The sequence below is a fragment of the Hypomesus transpacificus genome, chromosome 16 (genome assembly GCF_021917145.1).
Source record: "Hypomesus transpacificus isolate Combined female chromosome 16, fHypTra1, whole genome shotgun sequence".
Taxonomy (NCBI): Eukaryota; Metazoa; Chordata; class Actinopteri; order Osmeriformes; family Osmeridae; genus Hypomesus; species Hypomesus transpacificus.
In genome coordinates this window covers 3,044,011-3,066,136 of record NC_061075.1, presented here as the reverse complement: position 1 = coordinate 3,066,136, position 22,126 = coordinate 3,044,011, and the positions used below count along the sequence as shown (strand labels likewise).

General features: G+C 47.7%; 2 protein-coding genes across 4 annotated transcripts; both read right to left on the bottom strand.

The window, feature by feature from the left end:
* Positions 1–646: 646 nt before the first annotated feature.
* cnga3a (cyclic nucleotide gated channel subunit alpha 3a) lies at positions 647–7,720 on the bottom strand. The gene is made up of 9 exons (XM_047037221.1): positions 7,333–7,720; positions 5,541–5,690; positions 5,219–5,335; positions 4,721–4,894; positions 4,350–4,409; positions 3,414–3,632; positions 3,126–3,227; positions 2,923–3,029; positions 647–2,819 (listed from the first exon to the last, which is right to left on the bottom strand). Exons 2-9 carry the CDS (start codon positions 5,639–5,641, stop codon positions 1,432–1,434), a joined length of 2,268 nt encoding a protein of 755 aa, XP_046893177.1. The 5' UTR covers positions 5,642–5,690; positions 7,333–7,720; the 3' UTR covers positions 647–1,431.
* Positions 7,721–7,784: 64 nt separating this feature from the next.
* LOC124478781 (von Willebrand factor A domain-containing protein 3B-like) lies at positions 7,785–22,093 on the bottom strand. 3 transcript variants are annotated; one of them, XM_047037218.1, is made up of 26 exons: positions 21,918–22,093; positions 21,707–21,795; positions 21,368–21,618; positions 20,950–21,106; positions 20,523–20,692; positions 19,989–20,095; positions 19,739–19,855; positions 19,326–19,513; positions 19,045–19,199; positions 18,822–18,960; positions 18,606–18,737; positions 18,100–18,198; positions 17,700–17,888; positions 17,299–17,429; positions 16,875–17,011; positions 16,599–16,766; positions 16,156–16,216; positions 15,654–15,810; positions 14,429–14,550; positions 14,248–14,298; positions 13,869–14,061; positions 13,162–13,288; positions 12,929–13,050; positions 12,651–12,782; positions 12,197–12,350; positions 7,785–8,329 (listed from the first exon to the last, which is right to left on the bottom strand). In XM_047037218.1, exons 1-26 carry the CDS (start codon positions 22,045–22,047, stop codon positions 8,172–8,174), a joined length of 3,636 nt encoding a protein of 1,211 aa, XP_046893174.1. In that variant the 5' UTR covers positions 22,048–22,093; the 3' UTR covers positions 7,785–8,171. The 3 variants fall into 3 exon arrangements, with proteins under 3 accessions (XP_046893174.1, XP_046893175.1, XP_046893176.1); XM_047037219.1 differs by having other exon boundaries at positions 19,739–19,852; XM_047037220.1 differs by lacking the exons at positions 7,785–8,329; positions 12,197–12,350 and having other exon boundaries at positions 12,692–12,782; positions 12,888–13,050.
* Positions 22,094–22,126: the final 33 nt, after the last annotated feature.

Here is a 22,126-nt window from a genome sequence, read left to right as displayed (position 1 = left end):
GGCTAGCGGTCCTCCTCGCGCAAGAACCAAGCCTCGCGACGGAGGAGGAGGCCGTCGGCGTGAGGCCGACCTTCGACGGCGCTGACGCGCAGGCTCTCCCCCTGGGCTGGAGGCCGCTGCTGGCGGAGGCCAGGGTGGAGGAGGTCTCCACCTGCCGGCTCCCGCTCACCCCGCCGCCGTGTCTCCGCCGCGTCCCGCGCAGCTTGGTGAGGAAGCGGAGGCAGACGGCGCGCTGCTCCGCGCGGAAGGAAGCCTCCGTCTGCCTCTTCAGGATCTCCAGAGAGCGCAGCTGTTTCTCCAGCAGAGCCGCCTCTCTCCAGTGGAACAAGGTAACTCGGTGAGACAGCTCAGACGTGGAGGTTCTCCACCCGACAGGCATGGCTCTACGCCGCGTCTTCACAGACAAAACCGCTGGGTCGTTCGACGCCGCGCAGGCTCTGCCTTGAGCTGTGTTGACAACCTCGAAACCAAAACATGATCTGTACTCTGTTGCTGGGGAAGGAGCTGGCCCGTATCGTGACAACAAGATTGAATAGGCTCCTTTCTCTATTCATACTCATTCTGTATTTACAGTAACTCTCCACACAAGGTAGTGATTACTTATCAGGGAACATGGCAAATGCAGCCCTTCACTGAGCAAAGAACCCACCACAACAAACAATGCAGTTTTTAAGTCGTTTATTCAATATTTTGTTAGACGAACATTGCTAAAAGACAAAATTGGATTTCATACTTGTGTCGTTTATGAGACATTGGAGTGCTTTGATGACAGTGTAACTGAAATTCATAAGTACTGTACAAGCACACAATGTGGTGACATGCATACATGAATTGGGAGCCTCTCGTATCTATTGTGTTGTTCCTTCACATCGTTTGACCTTTCCTCCAGTGAACAGATCAGCCCACAGAGTCTGACTATTGTGAGAGGGTAACGAACCACCGTGAACACACTGGTTTCAAACACGTCACACGAAACGCATTGACACATACAGGAAATCAATCAGTTGTGAAACATTTCATTCATAGAACTAAACTCACAAGACAGGAAAACTGTACATTCCCATAACCACTCATGGTTGTTTGATGGATTTGTCCTTGACGAAGTGTGGGTACTCTGCTCCTCAAAAGGTATCCGCCGTCTGTGCAGGTAACATCTTCGCGGTGTGGTTCAGGGTGCTTGGTACATCTTAATCACGGCATACCGCAATGTATATGCACTGCATACATGGTACAGCAAAGTTTTGACACATTCTTTTTTTCACACAAAGAGTACATATTGCATGAATGATAATATACATACACGGTTTTAATGTATAAATGGATATAAATGGGTTGAAAAGTATCAAACTACCTATTTATAGGTATCTTAAAAAAACGAAAATCTTCCTTTTTTTATACTGTTAAGTCTCTGGGTAAACTGCTGTGAACTGACTAGGTCTTTTTGTCCGGGACCACTTCAGACAGATCCTCGGGGCAGACTGACTTCACCGTGGCCTCCATTTGGGTGATCCTGTGCTTGACCTTCATCTGGCTGGCGGAGAACTCGGCCAGGAGCTTGGCGAACTTGTACTGTATGGCGTCTAGGTTGCTCTCCAGACGGTCGATCTTCTCCTCCAGGTCTTTGGGGTCGGCCCCGGCGTTTGCCACCGCCTCGTCGATCAGGTTGTCCTTCATCAGGATGGCCTTCCCCTTCTCCTCCAGGGCCTTCTTGGCGTCCGGGTACTCAGTCAGAGCCTCCACCAGGTCGTCCTTCGACAGCGCAAACAGGTCAGAGTAGCCCACACTTCGGATGTTGGCGGTTCTCCTGTTGCCCGCCTTACTGCCTTTGATTCCCAGGATGCTGATCTCCCCAAAGTAGGCTCCGTCGCTAAGCACCACGAACTGAGTGACCCCGTCGTCCGCGACGACCGCCAGCTTCCCCTCCTTGATGATGTACATCTCGCGTCCGATGTCGCCCTTCTTGCAGATGTAGTCCCCGGGGCTGAACACCTGAGGCTGCAGTTTGAGCACCAGCTCGATCAGAAGACCGGCTTCGCAGTCCTGGAAGATGCGCACTTTCTTCAGGGTGTCCAAATGGACGTTGATGGCGATCTCGGCCTTCAGCTTGTCCGGGAGGTTCTTCAGCACCTCCTTCTCGTCGCAGGTCTTCTTCTCCGTCCACAGGTAGTCGAACCACTTGATGACCCGGGCCTCCAGGTCCTTGGTGACCTTACGGAATTGCATGTACTGCTTGATGGAGTCGATCTTGGCCTGGAAGTCGGCGCGCGACTTGTTCATGTTGGAAATCATGGCGCCGACGTTACCGACGATGGAGGCGAAAATCAGCACGCCGATGAGGAAGTCGGCGACGACGAACAGGTACTCGATGTCTCTGACCGGGGGCGGTGTCTCCCCGATGGTGGTCAGGGTCAGGGTGGACCAGTAAAGACAGTAGATGTATTTCCTGATCAGTCTTCCGTGCTCTGGGTGACTGATGTTGGGGTACACCCAAGTGTCTGTGCCGAAACCAATCGTTTTGGAGATGGCGAAGAAGATGCACGCGTTCCAGTGGATGATGATCAGGATGTACAGTACGAGATTGCTGATACGGAAGACGTTGGGGAAACTGGTCCTGGTCTCAGTGCGGTCGAAGAACTCAAACAGTCGGGACATTTTGAAAAGGCGGTTGAATCGTAGCTCAGGGTTATTGTAGCCGAACTTTAACATCAGGATGTCTGTAGGGATCATTGACATCATGTCGTATTTGAACTGAGGCGTTTGTCGGTATTTTGCCCTCAGTTTCTTGGCATCTTTCACAATCAGGCCTTGTTCCAGAAAACCTATCAGAGGTAAAGGAAACAAAATGGTGAAAACTGTGATATCAAATGCACCTCAGTTTAGGCTCGGTTGATCTTAGAGGGGCAGCACGGAAGAGGAGCGGACCTGTTCTTGACCTCACAAACGTGTCCATGTAGTAGATGATGTCTGAGATGAGGTCCAAAGACATCCATAGAGTCGTGTAAGAGTTCTGAAGTTCATTAAAACAAGCCCTGGAAAAGAGGGAAAAAGACAATCCCATTGGGGTCACTATGGAAACCTGATAGATGGAGAGATGAAGAGCTGAAAAGAGGAGAGGAAAATGATACCTTGTCACAAGCATCATCAGATTGTAGAATGCTGGAGCAGCGATGATGGTCAGCCATCTGTAGTAGTGATCATGAGAGGGGTCCATGATCCAAATTTCTTTCCTAAAATCGATGTTTTGGTCAGATTTACAGTGCAAATCCAAACATCTTTAAGGGGTTATTTGCTGTCACAGATGTCACTTTTAAATTATCCACACTGGAATTTGGAAATCCTACCCTTTACAGGTGTTTTGCAGTCCTAGTTTCGAGCTCTAAGCTATGGTTTGGATACGGCGGGGAGATACTTACGGCGGCTCCACTTTCTTTTTCTCATCTTTCTTATCATCCTTCTTCTCATCCTTCTTCTCATCCTTCTTCTCATCTTTCTTTTCATCTTTCTTCTCCTCCTCTTTCTTATCCCCCTCTTTCTTCTCGTCCTCTTTCTTCTCGTCCTCTTTCTTCTCGTCCTCTTTCTTCTCGTCCTTTTTCTCATCTTTTTTAATTTCTTCTTTCTTGTCTTCTTTTTTGCTACGGATAACACGTTTTGCTTTTCATCTTGTTGACGAGAGAGGGGACCTACGAGGCGTTGTAATGGACTACAGTGGTTGAACTACGGGACCATGCTACAGAGCTGTAACTAGTCAGGATATAGAGGATATGGTGGACGCTGGATATGTCTAATCAAGTTAGGTTTGGTTTTAGCTCAGACATTGTTAGAGCTGTTAGGGTGCTGGCCACACATATGGCCACTAGATGGCAACATGACACCAACTGAGTATGCCACCTACGAAAACATGGCTTTTTTTTCTTGTTTATACTATGGTGGCTTTACAGTATAACCAGCACCAACAATGTACTTATAATGGAAACCAAGTCAAAAATGTCCATCATTAGACAATAAGGTATGGTAAACCTATCAAGCAACATCTTACCATGTCATTTGATAGGTGTTGTGACAATACTGTACTATAATACTAGTATTCTCTATTATGGTTCATAGCTAGCTCTTTCTTGGTACTTTCCAAGCACACATTAAACTTCACAGCTTCTGGAACTATATGGCATTTAGAACGACTACACAACTTCCAGAACATGATATGGCTTCTAGAACACGGTCTATAGCTTCTAGAACAGTACCGATTTTTGGAAGGCTACATGCCTTCTAGAAAGGTCTATGGGTTCTAGAATGACTCCAGGCCCACTACGTTTGGTCTCCTAGTTGCTGACCCAGTATGGGAGACTTACTCGTCTGTGTTGTTGCAGTTGTTCATATTGTAAGTGGCCAGTGGCCAGTGACCGACAGCACTTGGAGAAAGATTGAAGAGAGTTTTGTTTAGAGAACACTGTGTCACAGATGAGTGAGACATCTGAATAGGATAGGCATCGTCACCCCCTAGTCTGTTTGTGCTCTGTGGTGCTCTAAACAAGGTTACACGGCGGGTCATGACTCATGAGAGGTGCAGCGGATCATGAGATCTCTATTCCACGTCCAGGGAGGAAGGTTTACTTTGAGGCACTAGTCATTTCACCATTTTGAACATGACCAACTCTATAATCTCTCTCTGAACAGTGTTATGGGCAGTTATGGGAACACAAACAGTTGAAGACAGACGTACTTTCTCTTCCGCAGACGATCGGGGTGGCCCAGAGACTGGGCGTTGCTCTCTCGACTGGAGGCTTCTTTGAGCTCGGGGCCCCTGAAGCGCTCCAGGAACGAATCGGGTCGCTCGACTTCGCCGTGCATTCTGTGCGACGCCCAGTTGCGCAGCATGAACAGGAAGTGAGAGAGCCTAGGAGATCAGCAGGAGGTAAAGAAGGTACGCGGTAACAAATGTTGTGGTCTCTGATATGAGTGTCTCTGGACTGGTGGTTGGCGTTTGAGGCAGGGGCGTAGGTTTCATTTTACCCTTTTTTTTATAGGCAAATCTGTCCTCCCCCCCCCCCCCCCATGTTTCATTAAGAAAGTCATACAATGGCCGCATCATCGGGTATTACAAAACTTCCGTCCCTCCCACATTTGAAAACAAACCTATGGCCCTGGTTGGAGGTGGCCTCAACAAAGCAGCCTAAAATCAAACAACACTGCTGGTGGAATCGGGCATCTTGCTGAATACCTGGCCATGGCGCCCGCCCCCGCAAAGGAACTTCTGCGAGATTCTGGCAGTCTGCTGGTGGCCACAGACACGACCCCCTGCATCTCTGAGGAGTTGTCCTCGCACAGAGAGCGCCCCCTGGAGGAGAGACAACAACAAGGAAATACGACAGTCTAGCCACCGTCTACAGACGGAACCGTTATACACACACGTTAACGTTCCTGACCGTCTCAATGAGGCAATCCTCCTTTTTTCTTACACCTCCCACAAACCACAAATGAGTGTGAAATGACTGGGCGTATTTGATTCGACTGCTGTGGCAGCGCCCGTGGTGAAGTCTGACCTGTAGGTCCCGTTCTCCACGTCTTCCAGCTCAGCATCCGGCGTGCGGATGGATGGTCGATGGCGTGTGGGGTAAGACTGCTCTGTGCAGATCTTGGCCATGGTCTCTCCTCAGGCTCTGTGGCCCAGGGACATCCAGCCTTGTACAACACTGTAGATGACACCAGTCACAGGTCTGGGGTCAGCACTGTCACAAAACCCAGCGTCACATTGTCCCAACGTTGCATTTGATCATGGTTGTAAGTGCCAACGACACATGGGAATAGCTGTAAGCCTATGTGTCAGATTGGACACTGTCAGACATGTACTTGATGTGCTGGCTGAAACCTATTTTCACAATGTAGCTATCTGAGAGACTATAAATAATCAGGATGTATTTTTAGGTCCCGCTCCTAAAAATACATCCCGATTATGTCCTAAACACTAAACAAGATCAGTGCCCTGTCACTCACAAAGATCACCTCAGCTTTAGAATAAGTACACTACGGCCTACAGCATGTGTTAACCCTCTCTTTAGGTTATGTGCTAGGTAACGACTTGTAAATCTGACATGATGCACATTGTTGGACGTGAATATGTAGATTATTCAGAGGTGTACCTTTCATTACACATGGGTTGTCCCGCCCACTTTTTGAAAACGACAAATCTGTCCCCCCCCCCACACACACTTTTTATTAAGAAAGTTATATTTAACGGTCACATCCTCAGTTATAAAAAAGCAGCCCCACCCTCATTTGAGAACAAACCTGCACCCCATGCCATGAATAATCTTGGTTCAGCTTTTCAGCAGTATGGAAAGAAAGAAACAATGTTTTCGAGTGTGTTTCTTCGTTTGTGGGTGGGTTATGTATACCTGTGTTTACCTGGGATGTACTTGCAAACCATGTTAGGTGCTGTTGTGGCTTGGGATTAGGCTAATTAATATTGGCAAGCAAACTTTGTAATGTAGCCAACACTGTCTGATTGATATGTGTGCATGAATAAATGCATGAAATCAAGAGGGGCCTAACTAGTTATTGTTCTCATTCGATAGTCAGAAATGCATTGTTATTTAAATAATTTCAGTAATAATGTTGATGGATTTTAAACCCTGAAGTAGCCACTACAACGAAGCAAGGACAATATATGCATTTTATTTTTTACTGGCACTAAATCCAACTTCTAATAGGTACATTTTTCAGTTCATGAAGTTGTGTGGGTGAATAAAGTCTAAATTCACACCAAAATGCAACATGGTTTATGATGTGTCATACCCTACACCTGCACCAGAGAGGGAAGGAGAGAGAACAAGCAGCACTCCACAGGGAGCGATATTACTGACACATTTGATATAATCACAAACACCCTTTCCTTGATTAAAGTCTTGTTGATGTGCCTTTCTATGACACGTCACCATGGCGAGGATGTCTATTTACTTACAGGTTCTGCTGTTTGATTTATGGTGTAACAGATCACGGTTGTAACACGTGCAGCTGCAGATTAGCACTAATACTGTGGAGTTAAGGCCGCCTAAATAAGATCTTGCGAGAATAGTTCATATTCATGCTCATATATAATATTTGTAATTGCATGGTGTCCTTGCCCCTGATTTAACACCAAACAATTACTTCTCACAAAAAGAAAAATTACTGTAGGAAAATTAAAATACCAACACTGACAAAATTAACTATAATGCGATTGTCTCGGTGTACATTTATTGTCAGGGTACTTTCGAACATTTTAGGTGAAACAACGGATCTGAAAGAAAAACAATACAAACTTTCTTTCATCGGAGTCTGAAGCCTTAGCCTCACCTGAATGTAGCCTTCTTACGCTGTTTTGCGCATATCGATGGTACAAGTCATTCCTCCCAAACTACAGTTGAATAATTCCATTCTGAATACACTTGTAATCCTGTGAATTTCTGATCCGTATTTCCTTATTGTCTGTTGTTAAAGACGCTACTTTTCCATTGCCATAGTCGTATAATTTGTACGTGACTTTCGGTGTAAGCTCGCCGGAAAACCTCAGCACCGTGGACACCGGACAGCTCAACGTGTTCTCAAAAAGTGGGAGGAGTCCAATGCAATCATGGGCCTCTGCTGTTGAATATTCATTAGTGAGAACTTTCCCGTCTTATCCCTATCATTTTAAGGGGCCACGGAGCAGCTGTAGGCCTTTCAAGTCCAGACTGGATTATTAACTACATTTTGTACATGATCGATGTATATTCGCTTAATTTACACACTTGATACTACAGTAGATAAGTGAATCAAGGAACGTCCACACTTGATTGATTTATAATATCGCATTGCTATATTAACATTCAGAACATGATTTATTTCTGAATACACAAAAATGTAATCATAAACAGTCCTTATCACTACCACATCACAATATTTTGAATCACAGACCCATGAAAATACACTAAAGGTATAATTTTTATAACATCTAAATCATAAGAATAACTTGTTATGGAGCTGAACCATAGTCACAAATAGTATTAACACTAACTTGTCTAGTTTTTATGACTTAGTGGCTCAACTCAGATGAGTTGGTATTAACATCTGCCGACTCCATTTCCTCATCTATGTCCTCCTCCTCTTCATCCTCCCTTTCACCTATCGCCTTCATCTTCCTCTTTTCCTTCGCCTTAGTTTCTCCCCTCCGCTGCTTTCTGGAAGGCAGGATCTGAACAGAGGCCATGAACTTCCTGTTTGGAGCCCTCTTCTTCGGGTGTGTTTTCCTGTTTCCTTGCCTTCCTCTGAGTCTTCATGCAGCTGACGTTCCCACCCTCAGCGGCCACGGAGTCTATCAGGGCACAGACACAGCTGTCAATCATAACCAGTTCAGAAGATAGTACTATGTCATCCGTCTGTCCTCAGGGATCATAATCGTGGACGAATCACCTGAAGCCTTGATATACATATGTAAACAACATCTGGTTGTTTGTTTGTATGAATTTTTTATATATATTTAATTATTTATTTTGTTCATTTCTCTGTAAAGCATCCTTGGGTGTGAGAAAATAGGTAAATGTAGAACTACTTTAGGTGTTACAGCCAAGAAATAAGATGACAGATTTTGGCATCTCAGAAGTCTAAGAAAGACCCCTTGGGACTTCATCTTCAGAGGGGTTATGATAAATCGCAAGTTTTCTACGTGAATCACGTTTCCATAGGTCTTGAAAATAAAAATAAAAACATTTTACATGCATATAACTTTTTTTTCCTACAAGCAATGTCACAGAGGGCTTCACATATACCTACAGATAAACACCTGTGACCAACCTACACCATCAGCTCTCTGGATGTGATTGTAATGCAATGCCCATATTTAGACTGTCAACTGTTCAGTGCAGCCTGCTTACTGTGGCTGCTGTTGTTATGGCCAGCTCACTCCCCTACAGCTGGTGACTCTAACCTTAATCCTGGGGCATGCGTTGGTACAGGGCTACAGACACACCAGCGGACTGACAAAAGACACACACCATCGAGAGATCTGTGAAAGGGTTAACTTCTTTCCTAATCAGTCAACGTGTATTTCCCGCAAGACTGAAATGACCAATCTTCCTAAACATCACAGGTTCTTTTTGTAAAATACCGGGTTGTTTATAATTAGCTAACTAACCTAGCTGCTAGGTCATTAGCATTGCCTGTCGAGTAGTGATGAAACAGCTATCTGGGGCTGAGGAGAAAAGCACCATTTGTCTCCAGGCTGGTTTCACAAAGTATCACCTGTTCGGGCTTTAACACAGCAACCTTTTGTCATCCCAGAGAGACCTGAGCAATCCCCTTGGCAATCTTCTGAGCTTGCGCTTCTAATCCCATTTTAGACCTGATCGCCTATCTGAGCCTGCTAACACCCTCCCCCCCCCCCCCCTCCCCCACCTCCTCTGCCAGCACACAGGTCTGTCGCCTTGGGGAAGCACAGCCCCTTGGACCACATCACCACAGTCAGGATGGGATGGACAGGCTTGCGGTGGAGGAGGAACGTAAACATTGGTGCCGGTAATAAAGCCTGGGATCGTCTCTCTGGCTGGAGGAAAAGGGCTCAGCTGGAGTAAGAATAGAGAGTCTGTTGGCCAGGGAACAGATTTGCTTTCCTCTGACTAACTGGGGAGGGAGAGAGAAAGAGACAGACAGACAGACAGGCAGACAGAGACAGAGACAGACAGACAGACAGACAGACAGACAGACAGACAGACAGGCAGGCAGGCAGGCAGGCAGGCAGGCAGACAGAGACAGACAGACAGACAGACAGACAGACAGACAGACAGACAGACAGACAGACAGACAGACAGACAGACAGACAGACAGACAGACAGACAGACAGAGAGAGAGAGAGAGAGACGGAGAGAGAGAAAATAGAAGGGAGAGAGTAAAAGGAAGGGAGGGAGAAAGAAAGAGGACTAAAGGAGGAGAAGAACTACATTATAGCCTTATAATGATATCCTTTGGGTCTGAATCCAGCATACCAAACAAACACCCTCATGAAGACAGTAAATAGACACAGCAGACCAGGATCTCCCCGAATTCAAGCGAAATGTTCCCTTCTGAGCTATAAGCCCCTTAACCCCAAGGCCATCTGTCATGAGGAGGGCATTTCCCCAGAGTGTGTGTGCCATCAGCTGTCAGCATGAACCCCACCCGTACCTGTATTTGAACACAGGTAGAAGTGTATGATCACTTTGTGTTGAAAACACAAAGTTTATTGCTTCCCTTAGCTAGCTCAGGGGGGGGGGGAGAGAGATAATCATCAGCAATTAGATTGCTGTTAATCTCTCGATGTCATCTGGACAGTAAATGAGCATGGCCCAGCAACTGTGGCTGGACAATGGGTAGCAGTACGCACCTGGTTCTACCTTAACTGTTCAAATCAGAAGTCCAAAAGGCCACCAATCAAAGTCCATTATTACAGCTTAATAGGTATAGAATATGGAGGTTGGATTCATTGCATGTTGCCATGGGGAAGAATACTGAATTGAGCCATACACACACACACCCTCCTCTACAACCAGTGTTGGTTAGTTTAGGACAATGTCCAGGTGCATTGAGATCTATTGAAAGCCTCTTTACGCAGACAGAAAGCAGGCCAATGGTAATTACTTTATTCAAAACCTAGGCTTACTGATGTGTATCATTTATCATGAGCAACTCCTATCAGAGTACAGCCTCTCTCTCTCTCTCTCTCTCTCTCTCTCTCACTCTCTCTCCCTCCATCCCTACCACCATCCCTCCTTAAAAAAGTGACGTTGTCTACTCCAGTGTGAGATGGGAACAGAGAGAGAGAGAGAGAGAGACAGAGGGAGAGAGAGAGAGAGAGAGAGAGAGAGAGAGAGAGACTAAGATGCTGAAACAGAGATGCCACTGAGGTGTGACTAAAGCCTCTCGTGCTTTCTGTCCATGTGGGTCAGAGGACGCACACCTGCAGCTGTGGACGTCTGGCCCAGATCTACCAGAGACACAGCAGGCTGCTCACAGACACGCTGGTATCACTGATCCAAAAACATCCATTTTAAACTGTCAACAGTGAGGTCACGAATGACACAGTGTCCTAAAATGATTAGTGAGGAGGGAAACATTTAGTCATTTAGCAGACGCTCTTATCCAGAGCGAGACAATGAATCATATAGAATATAGATTGTATTGGGTTTGGTCGCTGGAACTTCATATTGGCCTTTAATCCAATGGTCTTTAATGATCTGGCAGTGTGTGATCACCTCAGGTCAGGTTTGGGTGGGCAGCTTTCACTGTATGCTGGAGGGGAGAGGCATGCTGGATTTATGATTGGGGATCAGATGGCTGAGTGGTTAGGGATTCGATTCCTGACAATGCCAAATGACGTTGTGTCCTTGGGCAAGGCACTTCACCCTACTCGCCTCGGGGGGAATGTCCCTATTGTAAGTCACAGAATAACCATCTGATCCATGACACAAATTAGCATACACAACTCGTACAGTGTATACACACACACACACACACACCCCAGCGGAGGTAATGCTCTACTTATCACATTACACCCTTAGCCATGGTGACTGTGCTGTCAACACAGAGTCCCCCCAACCCTCCGCCCCAACCCTCCGGTCCTTCAGAGACCCACCCCAACCCTCCGCCCCAACCCTCCGGTCCTTCAGAGACCCACCCCAACCCTCCGCCCCAACCCTCCAGTCCTTCAGAGACCCACCCCAACCCTCCGCCCCAACCCTCCAGTCCTTCAGAGAGCCACCCCTCCAGGGTCCTAATCCCCCTGAGCTCTCCTTAATGGTTGCTGGGTTTGGCCAAGGATAGCTCATCCTAATGGCGGCCCAGGATAGATCACCTATTTGGGAGTGATTGGCAAGTGACAGTGAGGAGTGTTATCTGATACACCTCAGCCAGTGCTGTGTTACTGAGCTTAAACGGCAGACTTGACCTGCTGTGAGTCTATAGGGTCTGCAGTACTGACCTGCTGTGAGTCTATAGGGTCTGCAGTACTGACCTGCTGTGAGTCTATAAGGTCTGCAGTATTGACCTGCTGTGAGTCTATAGGGTCTGCTGTACTGACCTGCTGTGAGTCTATAGGGTCTGCAGTATTGACCTGCTGTGAGTCTATAGGGTCTGCAGTACTGACCTGCTGTGAGTCTATAGGGTCTGCAGTACTGACCTGCTGTGAGTCTATAGGGTCTGCAGTACTGACCTGCAGAGGAGCTGGTATTGGAGGGCCTCTGGCTGGATGGTGGCTCTGAGTGAGACCTGGACTGGGCTGACAGGACGTGCTGCTGCAGGTCCATGCAGGTCTGCAGGTACCTCCTCTGGCTGATCTTCACCATTCTGATCCTCTGACAGTGAACCTGGACCAGACATACAGGGATGAGAAAACACCCTTTCAATACAAAATGGAAGCGGAGACAACCCTGTCACATGTGAACCCCTTGGGTTGATTTTCCAGCGCGTGCATAGCAAGCGTGTTGGCTTCGCCTCATCAGGGAGAGTGGCAGCGTGAGGGGGCCCTGGATGGGAGGCGCTGGACTGGGTCCCAGCTGAGGGAGGGGTGGTAAGTGGTGCTGGATCCGCCAGCCTGCCTCTCGTCCTCCTGAGCCCCCCCAGCCCAGCTCATCAGAGGGCCCCCGGCCAGAAGCCCCTCCACGCACCTTCTCCCCGTCGGGCTGGAGGACGGAAAAAAATCTGTCCGCCCGCTCCAGTCGACAAGGGGTTGCTATGACGACACCGGGGAGGAAGCGTCCGCCTGAGTGTTTGTCCGCCACCAGGACAAAGTCCCCCATCTGAGGAGACACGGGGGTGGACAGGAAGTTCTGGATGTCGGGATTTTGTTTTCTATATGTATTTCATTCTCATTCTTTTAAAATTATATTTATATATAAACACACATTTTTCAGGTATTTATAAAAAGCATCTGTGTCTGTCTCACTGTAAGACGAGGACACGGCTGGGCCCCCCCAACCAGGAAGAGGAACTCGAGAGGTACGATCTCAGAACCTCCGCTGGTGAACTGCACCACCGCCCGCCTCCTCACGCACGCTTTCACCATACCTACGGCAAGCACGGAGGGACATCACAGGAGCCAGAGAGGAAGCACAGTCAAGGAGTATTCAGGGTGTGTCCCGGATTGTTTCGAGGAACATGTTGGTCGGGGGCGCTTACCAGAGTAGTAGTACCCATCGATCTCTGACCTGGCGATTACCCTTTGACCTCTGAGAGGGTCCGGTGGTCTCTGGGATGCCTTCCTGACTGGGGTGTTCGATGAACTGTTAGTGTCGCGTCTTGCGTTCTATGTAAACAGAGGAACCGTGAGAGAACTTTCTGGAGAACAAACCATGCTACTTCCTCCTCGCAGGATTTGTAAACAAATAAATAAAACAACATGCAACTAGACTGATGTCAGGACATTTGGAACAAACAGAAATGACTAAATTACTGTGAGGTTTAAAGCATCCTGAAGCAGGTCTAATTTCCCATTGCACTTCAATCACCAGTTGATTACAAGAGAGATTGTGTCTTGTCCGTGCGCAAGTGTGTGCTTGTGTGCGCGTGTAGATGTTTGTGTGCAAACCTATACCAGAGGCTTAACTGATGCACTGTTTGCTTTTGATTGCACAGCTGAAGAATGATTGGATTTATAACCCCCCCTCTTGAACTGCTTGTGTGACTTCAATGTCAGACAAGGTGAGCAGAGTAATCCTCAGTCTCTGACAGCTGTCACCTTGTCGTCGTCACCCGGCCTCAGAACCACAGAGGAAGAGTCGAGCGGAAACAACTCGAATCTCACGGGAAGGTTTCAGATTCCACAGATGGAAAACGGGAAGTGACCCTAGAGTCCGTCTTGAGAGTTCTAGAAGGGCGTGACTCACGGCGTGATGGCTCCTCCTCTCCTGGGCGGCCCGCTGCAGGTCTGAGGCCTGCTGGAGGAAGGAGACGCCCATGTGGATCTCCTCCTCCAGGAGAGTGACGTCCTCTAGGGCCAGGGGCCAGCCCAGCCGCTCCAGGGCCTCCAGCAGGGGGGACCGGTGGACCCTGAAGGAGACCGGCTCGACGCCACCAAACCTTTCGGGTCACGTCACCCGGCCAGGTTGGAATGAGACTCTGATTAGCTAGTTCTTATTCTAGCTGTTCATCAACCACCAATACAAAAACCCCAGTGTAAATACTGTCTTCATACAGTCAATTCACTTTATTGATCCCGTAGGAAAGTCAAGATTAGGTTAATCCACTCATAAATAGTGTACTCACTGATCTTTCTCCTCTTGAGTCAAACATCTCCACACTGTCCTGTTCAAACGCCTGATAAAGGAATGAAGAACAGCAGACGTTTATTCTTTGAGGATGAACAAACCAACGACGCTGTCGTCAGTCACAATACAGGACGTGGTGTTTGTGTGAGGTCCACACAGAAGGGCTGGGCTCTCAGGACCTTTCATATGCACTCAGAACCTTCTGGAGCTTGATCTTGTAGCCCTCCAGGTTCAGGGCCAGAGGGTTGATCACAGCCAGGTGCTGCTCGCTGCCAAGGCTGATGTGCAGGAGAGGACAAGCCTGAAGTGGAGAGAAAAGAAACAGCTCACACACACACACACCATCCCAGGCAGTGGTGAACATGCAAACGGAATGGTGTGTGTGTGTGTGTGTCTCACTAAGACGAGAAATGATTGTACAATTCCGAGTCCATCAACACTACACTACACATTGTCTCCAGTCTGCTCATCGCGGCGCCGTTGCCATGGCAGCGTGGTTTGTCGTCCTTCTAGGCCATTGAGCCTTAAGAGTGTCATCCACGTGAACCCCACACCGCCATCATCATCATCTCGCTACATACTTGTGCGCTGCTTCCAGAGGGCAGGCAGACACAGGCGCTTGTTTGCAGCCAATTGTTTCTGCTCGGAATGAATAGGAGGCTTTCGACAGTTATTGGGGCTCATTTGAATAGAAATGGAAAAAAAACAAACGCGAGGAATGCTGCGTACTTCAGGTGCTCCTTCTACTCTCCCAGTGGAGGACAATAGCCGAGCGTGGACAATGGGAGCCGCGCAGCTGCACAAAAAAAACACCAGAGTGATGAGTAGCACACACGGGCTGCATCCACACTGAACACGTGTGCTTAGGGCTGGACACACAATTAGGCTCGGCATAGACGTCAGGAAACAGCAAACACTGAGTGTTAAGAGCTAACTTAGTTGTTTGTATTTATGTAAAGATGTATCTTGTAGCGTTTCTGTTTTATTGGGATAGAAACCGTGTAGAATGACAGGAAATGTAAGGGTGAGAGAGGGGAGGACATGTAATTGCCCGGGCTGGAATCAAACCCGGGACCCTGTGGTGAGGCCTTTGTGGTTTATTGCATGGATTTCTTGGTCGAATAAAACATACATATTTATATAATGGCTGATTACGGCCTTGATGAGTGTTTGCCTTGATTTGTTCCAACTTCTACTCATCCTCCCACTCTGAAACACTGAATCATCTGTGGCAACCGGACCTATTTCAATCACAACTCTGCCCCCTACAGGATCTCAAAGGAAACACAGACATAGAAACGGAATAGCTGTTGGCCAGGTTACCGACAGTGAACCAATCATGACCAGGCTGTTAAGATCCACTGACTTGGTGGTAGGTGGCACACTGGCCAATGACGTGCATACCTCATCGAAAACTTTGGAGTAGACCTGTTTGTCCAGCAGGGGGAGGTGTTTGGGGGTGTGGAGGATGGAGTACGGAGTCACGGCCTCTGTAAAGGTGAGTCTCCTGGCCTCCAGACTGTTGCTCTTCAGCCACTCAGCAGACGGCACATCCAGGGACCTGGGACACACGTGCAGGTTTGATGTGAGCGGACCCCCCCCCCCCCCCCCCCCATTACCGTTTGGAGAAACCCCTCGAAAAAGATGTTGAACCAAAGGGGTTCCTTTCTTTTTGGTGTTACCCATCCCTCCGCCCTCCAGCCAACTTGTGAACCGACCATGACGCTTCATGCAAAATCAAGCCCCTCGCTTGACCCTTTATAAGTCCTATCGCTTTTGGTTTTAGAATAAGTAACTAGGATGCAGAGAGAATGTAGAATATAACAGACCAAAAGGCACCAGACTAGACCAGTCAAAAGGGCAATCCAAAACCCCAAATGAATCAGCTTGACACCATAATACTCACTGCCTAGGTTTGATCCTTTCCTGATTGGTTGTTTCCCCATCCGAGGACCCCAACCTCAGTTCTGTCAGGAAGGAACAGTTCAGCTAATCAACAAAACTGCTCTCCAACGCTGCACTCACCTGAAATTACTGCTCATTACATTTCAAAGGAGCCTCGGGGGGAAACTTTTATTTTGAATTATCGACTATTACAGTCCAAATGATGTTGGAGGAATTACAGCCAATCGTGGGTCTCCTGGAAACCGCAGTACATGATTGGCAGTTATAAACGACCCTGCTCATGAGTCTGATTAGACTCCTCTCTGTGCCTCTCCTCCTCACTGTCTAGCTTTGCTCGAAAATGGAAACACAAAAATGGCTTCCAGGAAAGTCATTTAATTGGGGGGTGGGGGGGGGAGTCCATCCCCAGGTAAGCCTTGTTATTGTAGCGGCGTGCTGACTCACTCTGGAGCACTTGCTCCTGCTTTTCAGCGTTCCTCTGGAGGAGGAGCTGGGTCTCGGACAGCATCCAGTCCTGCGTGGGGCTGGGGGGCCTGTCGGTGAGGGTGGGGTCCTGGTCACTCCTACCCAGACCACTGCTCACAAGCCCCAGCATGCCCGCGCCAGTTTGTCCTTGGCAGGTTAAATAAACACTATTTATGGAATTCTGAGATCTGCTTGTTAGGTACATTTGTTTTGTTGCACTTTGTTGGGGTGAGTGATGGTTGGTTTTATAATAACCTTCATGTTCCTCTGGTTTGGGCTGGCACCTCTCCGAATGTGGTCGTTCGACGGCACTTCTGAGAGGTTCCTCTTTCTGGTGCTGTGTGCTCTTCTGCCAGGTGGGGGCGCTGTTACCCTTCTGACGTGATCTTCCACTGTAGAAACAGCTGGGAGATTGTCTAAGCCAGGGGTGTCGAACTCCGGTCCTCGAGGGCCGCTGTCCTGCATGTTTTAGATGTTTCCCTGATCCAGCTCACCTGATTTGAATGAAGGGTCGTTATAACAAACCATTTAATTGAATCAGGTGTGTTGGAGCAGGGAAAAATCTAAAACATGCAGGACAGCGGCCCTCGAGGACCGGAGTTCGACACCCCTGGTCTAAGCTGTTCCCTAAAATCAGTGTCTGGGGTCAAACAATGATGTCGACAAATAACGATCTCACCGATTGATTTCTCTCCTGCTCTCATGGTGGAAGGCGTCCAACATCACGCATTCTGCACGGAGACTCCGGACCCGACGGAGGCCTGCTTCCCCTCTCTTCATCTCCCGCTTCAAAAGGTGGATGTCCTCACTCTTCATGGGAAACATATGACAACAGACTATTTGTTGACCATTTTGAACATTTTTTCAACGTTTGTTTGCCCTCAAACTGATCTAGGGGGCTATGGGACCATGTCGTTGCTCGAATAAGCTGTATATCAGAGTGTCACTGTCTGGTGATGATTTTAAACACTGACAACTTCAGCTTGCTTGTTGTACAGCGTGGTAAACACAAAGCATACGCCGCTCAGAGGTTTAGATAAGGATGTGACATCAGAACGACGTGTCTCTGTGCTGGCTCACCTCATTGTGCTGGGGGAGGGGGGAGCCCTGAGTGGCAGGGTGATAACAGTGGAACCTGCCCTGTGTCTCCCTGGCCAGATGAAGCAGGAAGTCGTTGGCCTCCTGGTCATCACAGTTAAAGGAGATGGTGTGGACTGGTATACTGGTAGGGCCCCAGCGACGAACCTGCTCCAAGATGCTCCCGATTGGCTGAGAGGTGTTCGTAAAAAAACGTTATGCTCAACGGGCTGAGGTCAAACTAACTTGGAAAGGCTGTCGGCTCTTTGTGTCGGGGCAGTGATCTGCTCCATGAAAAGAATCACAGGCTAACAGTGACAAGGGGTTGTTTTGACCTTTGACCTTGCAGTAAGATAAGCCTGACAAACTGTGATCTCCTGCCACTGAGATGGTAAGGCCATACCTGGTCAGGCCTTCCATCCGTCAGCAGGTAAACAGCTTGCAGGTCCCGGTCAGTGAAGGCCTGACCTAACGCTTCCAAAGTATTGGTTGAACCTGCAGCCTAAAAACAAGATTTTCTTTAAGCCATAATAGTAAACACGTAAGATCAATGAATAAAATTAGCTAATGTAATGTAGTTGAATGCTTTACAGTTATATCATTATCTAACTGAATTTCCCCTTTGTAATGGAATCCACCCTGAGGAGATAACTCAGTTTGCATATTTCCATACAATACCGAAATGGAAGTAAACACAGGCTCATTGGAAAATGCTCACTCATCTGATAAAGTCTGTATTTGTGTCGATGTAAAGCCTGTTTTACTGGTGTCGGTTAGAAATAGGCTACCTCTTCTCATCCTCCACACTGGGAAATCCAAAGCAACTGTTAACTTCCTGTTATCTTTGTGGATGAGCACCAAGCTTTAGCAGGTCTACAGCAGCTGTTTTTAGAGTCGGACCCAGCTCACCTGCAGCCCTTTGACCCACCAACAAACACTGTCCAGGCTGTGAGAGTTCACGTCTGTCAGCCTGCTCCTCCAACACGCTACCCGTGACCCGAAGGCCACAACGTTAATCTTTGATTTATGACAAAGTTGTTCCTGCAAGGATGAAATCCACATCGTTATGAACTCTGAAACAATGTGGGTGTAACTGTACCATTAAAAAAAAAATTGGAGAGTAACTTTTATTAGTTGCTGGATCTTGTCTTTAAGCAGAGGCAGTTGGTCTCTCATTGACTCGGAGGTATCGATGAGGAGGTAGAGGTGATCTTCCAGAACAGTCCCAAACAAGTCTCTGCTTCCATTTCTTAGCCACGTTAATCTGAACAGAGACCAAACATCTTTCCTTCAGAAAACCCCTTGTTGACCAACGGCAGATGGGACCTCGTGATGCTTCATACTCTACCTCCTCCCGACGTTTTGAAGGAACGCGGCCATCCTCTCTTCATACCACCGGAGCTTCTCCGCCGGGACGTAGACGTGAACGAGAGAGTCGTCACGCCACTTCATGTGAGCGAAACCTTCACAGTATTTAGCGTTCACCAGCATCTTTCTCCTTCCCTTTTTGAGAAAATGTATCAGAGTGGAGGAAAGGATGACGGGTGATCGAACTATAATAATGACAAGCTATTTCATTTGACAGAAAGAAAACTTTATTTATGTATAACAAACCATCAGTTCACTCACAGCATCTGATTGGGTGGTCTCATTTGTCAGTTGGCATTTGACGTCAACGACACCGTCAGAGTGGCGGAAGGCACAGTCCCCCAGAGCCCCAAAGACGTCTAGTTTCTGAGGGATCAATCCAAACCTCGACAGCCACTCCCTGGAGCTGAGGCTCTCAACTGGTGAACACACATCTGGACACATGGAGTCTGTTCATATTGAGGTTAGGTTCAGTACTGTGTAAAAGTAAGGCTCCCAAGATTTATTCACATGAATATTGTTGACGTTGTTGGGGGGTCTTTCGTATCTGTGCGGCAGTATAAAAGTGGAACAAAGAGACATTTTGTCCGTGCCTAAGACTTTTGCAATGTATTGTATGTGGGCCAGTTCCATTTGCTTGCTAGACCACTCGTGAAGCTAGGCAGAGATCTCACCAGGGTGTGTCTGATCTGCGAAGGCTTGTCTCTGGATGTCCAGAACAACGTCCCTGGCTCTTATAGCCTCCTGTCTCTCCCACCACACCAGATAAACATCCTCTCTGATCCCACCTCCTCACACACACACACACACACACACGTGTTTTCAACACACTCATGGCATTCCATAATATGAAACTAAATGTATTTGAACTTGATTGATAACGACCTTAACGAAGAGGGTCATTCAGCGGCAGAGGTACCGTACCTGGGGGATGGCCTGCAGGCTGGGGTGCTGGCTCACTGCTTCTCCGCCTCTCTGCAGAGACTAATGGCTCGCCTTCGCCCCCTCTCATCCCTGTGTAAGCATGAAACCTCCAGGAAAGGACAGAGGCAAGGTCGATGGTGAGGATCCCCCGTAGGGATTCAGCTGAGTGACCTTCCGTCAACATTCAAAGACAACGGTAAAGATCCTTTCAGGTTTGATTAATGAGTTTGGTGCTCTTGTCCTCATAGCTGGACCACTCAGCATAAACAACAGGACATGACATGTCCAGTAATCTGATTGGCTAACCTTTTCTTCAGTATTGATTGGTGGAAACTTGAGGAACTTACTTTATTGAGTTGCCGGGTTATTAGCAATGCACTTCGACCGAATGCATTAGACAAGACTCAAGAACAGGACAGTACAAACTGGGTACAAATACATAACCGAAAACTATGTTGCATGAATCATGACATTGCATAAATAAAAAGGGTTATTATGGATGATTTCACCTCGAGTGGAGGTTCAGGTCTTTACCTCCCAGCAGTGAGCTGTGATAACTCTCTCAAAGCAGCAACGGTTTCTTCGTCTTTGGACCGGAACAACACTGTGTGAACTGGTTTCATGTTCCCTGGAGGTCTGTACCGCAGCACGTCTGTGACACTGCCTTTGAAATCTCCAACAACAAACAAGTAGACTGCTTGAATCTGTTTGAAGAAACGTAAAAAATAAACACAATAATGGATAGCTATATGTTATGTTACGTTTTTCAACTCTGGTACACAAGTGGCAACAAATTGAAAGCAGTGCTCAAATTAAGGGGGTGGTGTTGAAAGGCTAGGGAGATACTTTAACCGCCATAAGCTATACTATACCATTCCAAAAGGGGGGGTACCATGCTATTGTTATTCCCATCAACCCATCCACCATCAGGGACACCCTGGGACCCAGGTCGCACACCCACCGTCGGCTCCTCCATGGCCCTCTGCAGGGCAGCAGTGGTGGAGGCCGGGCAGGACGGCTCCGGGGCTAGGCCACGCAGCCACCTCTCGGCAGCCCGGAGGTGGTACTCGGAGGCGGCCACAGCTCTCCTCATCCACGACCTCACAGAGATGCCAGAGCTGCCGACAAACAACGTCAGGGGCGTAGGTTTGTTTTCAAATGTGGGTGGGACAGCCCCCGAACAGTGTGACAGCTAGGCTAGGATTCAGTTACCAGTACATCACACACACACACAAAAAAGAAAAGAGAAAATAAAACGAGCCTATTTGATGTGAGGTTTTTCTATAGGTCTACAGATTCATGCAACAATCCTTTTAGTGGCCCTGTTGATAACAGGTGTAGGGACACACTAACTCAGACATGGTGAAGAGGTTCCTCACCAGATCAGGTTGAACTTGGCGACCCGTGACACCTGCTCTTTGAGGACCCTGCACACAGCATCCTTCCCCAGCTGGTCCTGAGACCCGATCCCACCACCAAGGTCCACAACCAGGCTGACAGCTTCTTCCTGGATCACCCCAAACACCTGTCTGCTGCCTGTGGTGAGCCAGGCCCTCCTGCAGTGGTACAACTGGGCTTTCTCCTCCAACAAGAAGCACAGTTCCTGCAGTCGCTCTGGAGTGGCTGTCAGCTTAAGCAGAAGAAGAAAAAAAGATACTAAGCATGTCCTGAGGACATCAGTTACAACTCAGGATACAGTAGGCTATAAATGAATTTACGTTGTAACAGCTTCCATCTTTGTTGAACTGGGGAAATAAACCTTCGCCATACTGAGAAGCCACAGATTTCCTCAGAGACTGGACATAATCTGGTGGGAAACAACACGAATTACAATGAGGGATATGTCAATAAACCTTTTGTTTAATGTATGATATGACATATGATGTTTAGTTTGATTAATGTGAGTAACGACTACAAGTAGTTTGCTACCTTCGCTGTGTCTAAAGCTGATTTGTTTGATGATCTGCGAAAGACAGAGTTTGCATTCCTTTAGTCCGTGTGTCTTCAACCACACAGGCGAGGAACTCATCTGTTCCACGTCCTCCATAAACTCGCCCATTTTCTACGAAAGCTTCTCAAAAGTTCCTAGAGAAGCAAGCAGCCGGCTGTTGTTGACGCTAGAAACAGTGGAGTTGCTA

Excerpts from the sequence above, each read along its gene's own strand:
- LOC124478781 (XM_047037218.1), bottom strand. The coding sequence starts at position 22,047 with ATGGGCGAGTTTATGGAGGACGTGGAACAGATGAGTTCCTCGCCTGTG. Across the intron at positions 21,107-21,367 it reads GCCAAGTTCAACCTGATCTG|CTCTGGCATCTCTGTGAGGT; the intron begins GTGAGGAACCTC and ends GTTTGTCGGCAG. Across the intron at positions 20,096-20,522 it reads TCACAGCTCACTGCTGGGAG|GTTTCATGCTTACACAGGGA; the intron begins GTAAAGACCTGA and ends CCTTTCCTGGAG.
- cnga3a (XM_047037221.1), bottom strand. The coding sequence starts at position 5,641 with ATGGCCAAGATCTGCACAGAGCAGTCTTACCCCACACGCCATCGACCA. Across the intron at positions 5,336-5,540 it reads GTGGAGAACGGGACCTACAG|GGGGCGCTCTCTGTGCGAGG; the intron begins GTCAGACTTCAC and ends TCTCTCCTCCAG. Across the intron at positions 3,633-4,349 it reads AACTGCAACAACACAGACGA|CAAAAAAGAAGACAAGAAAG; the intron begins GTAAGTCTCCCA and ends TGTTATCCGTAG.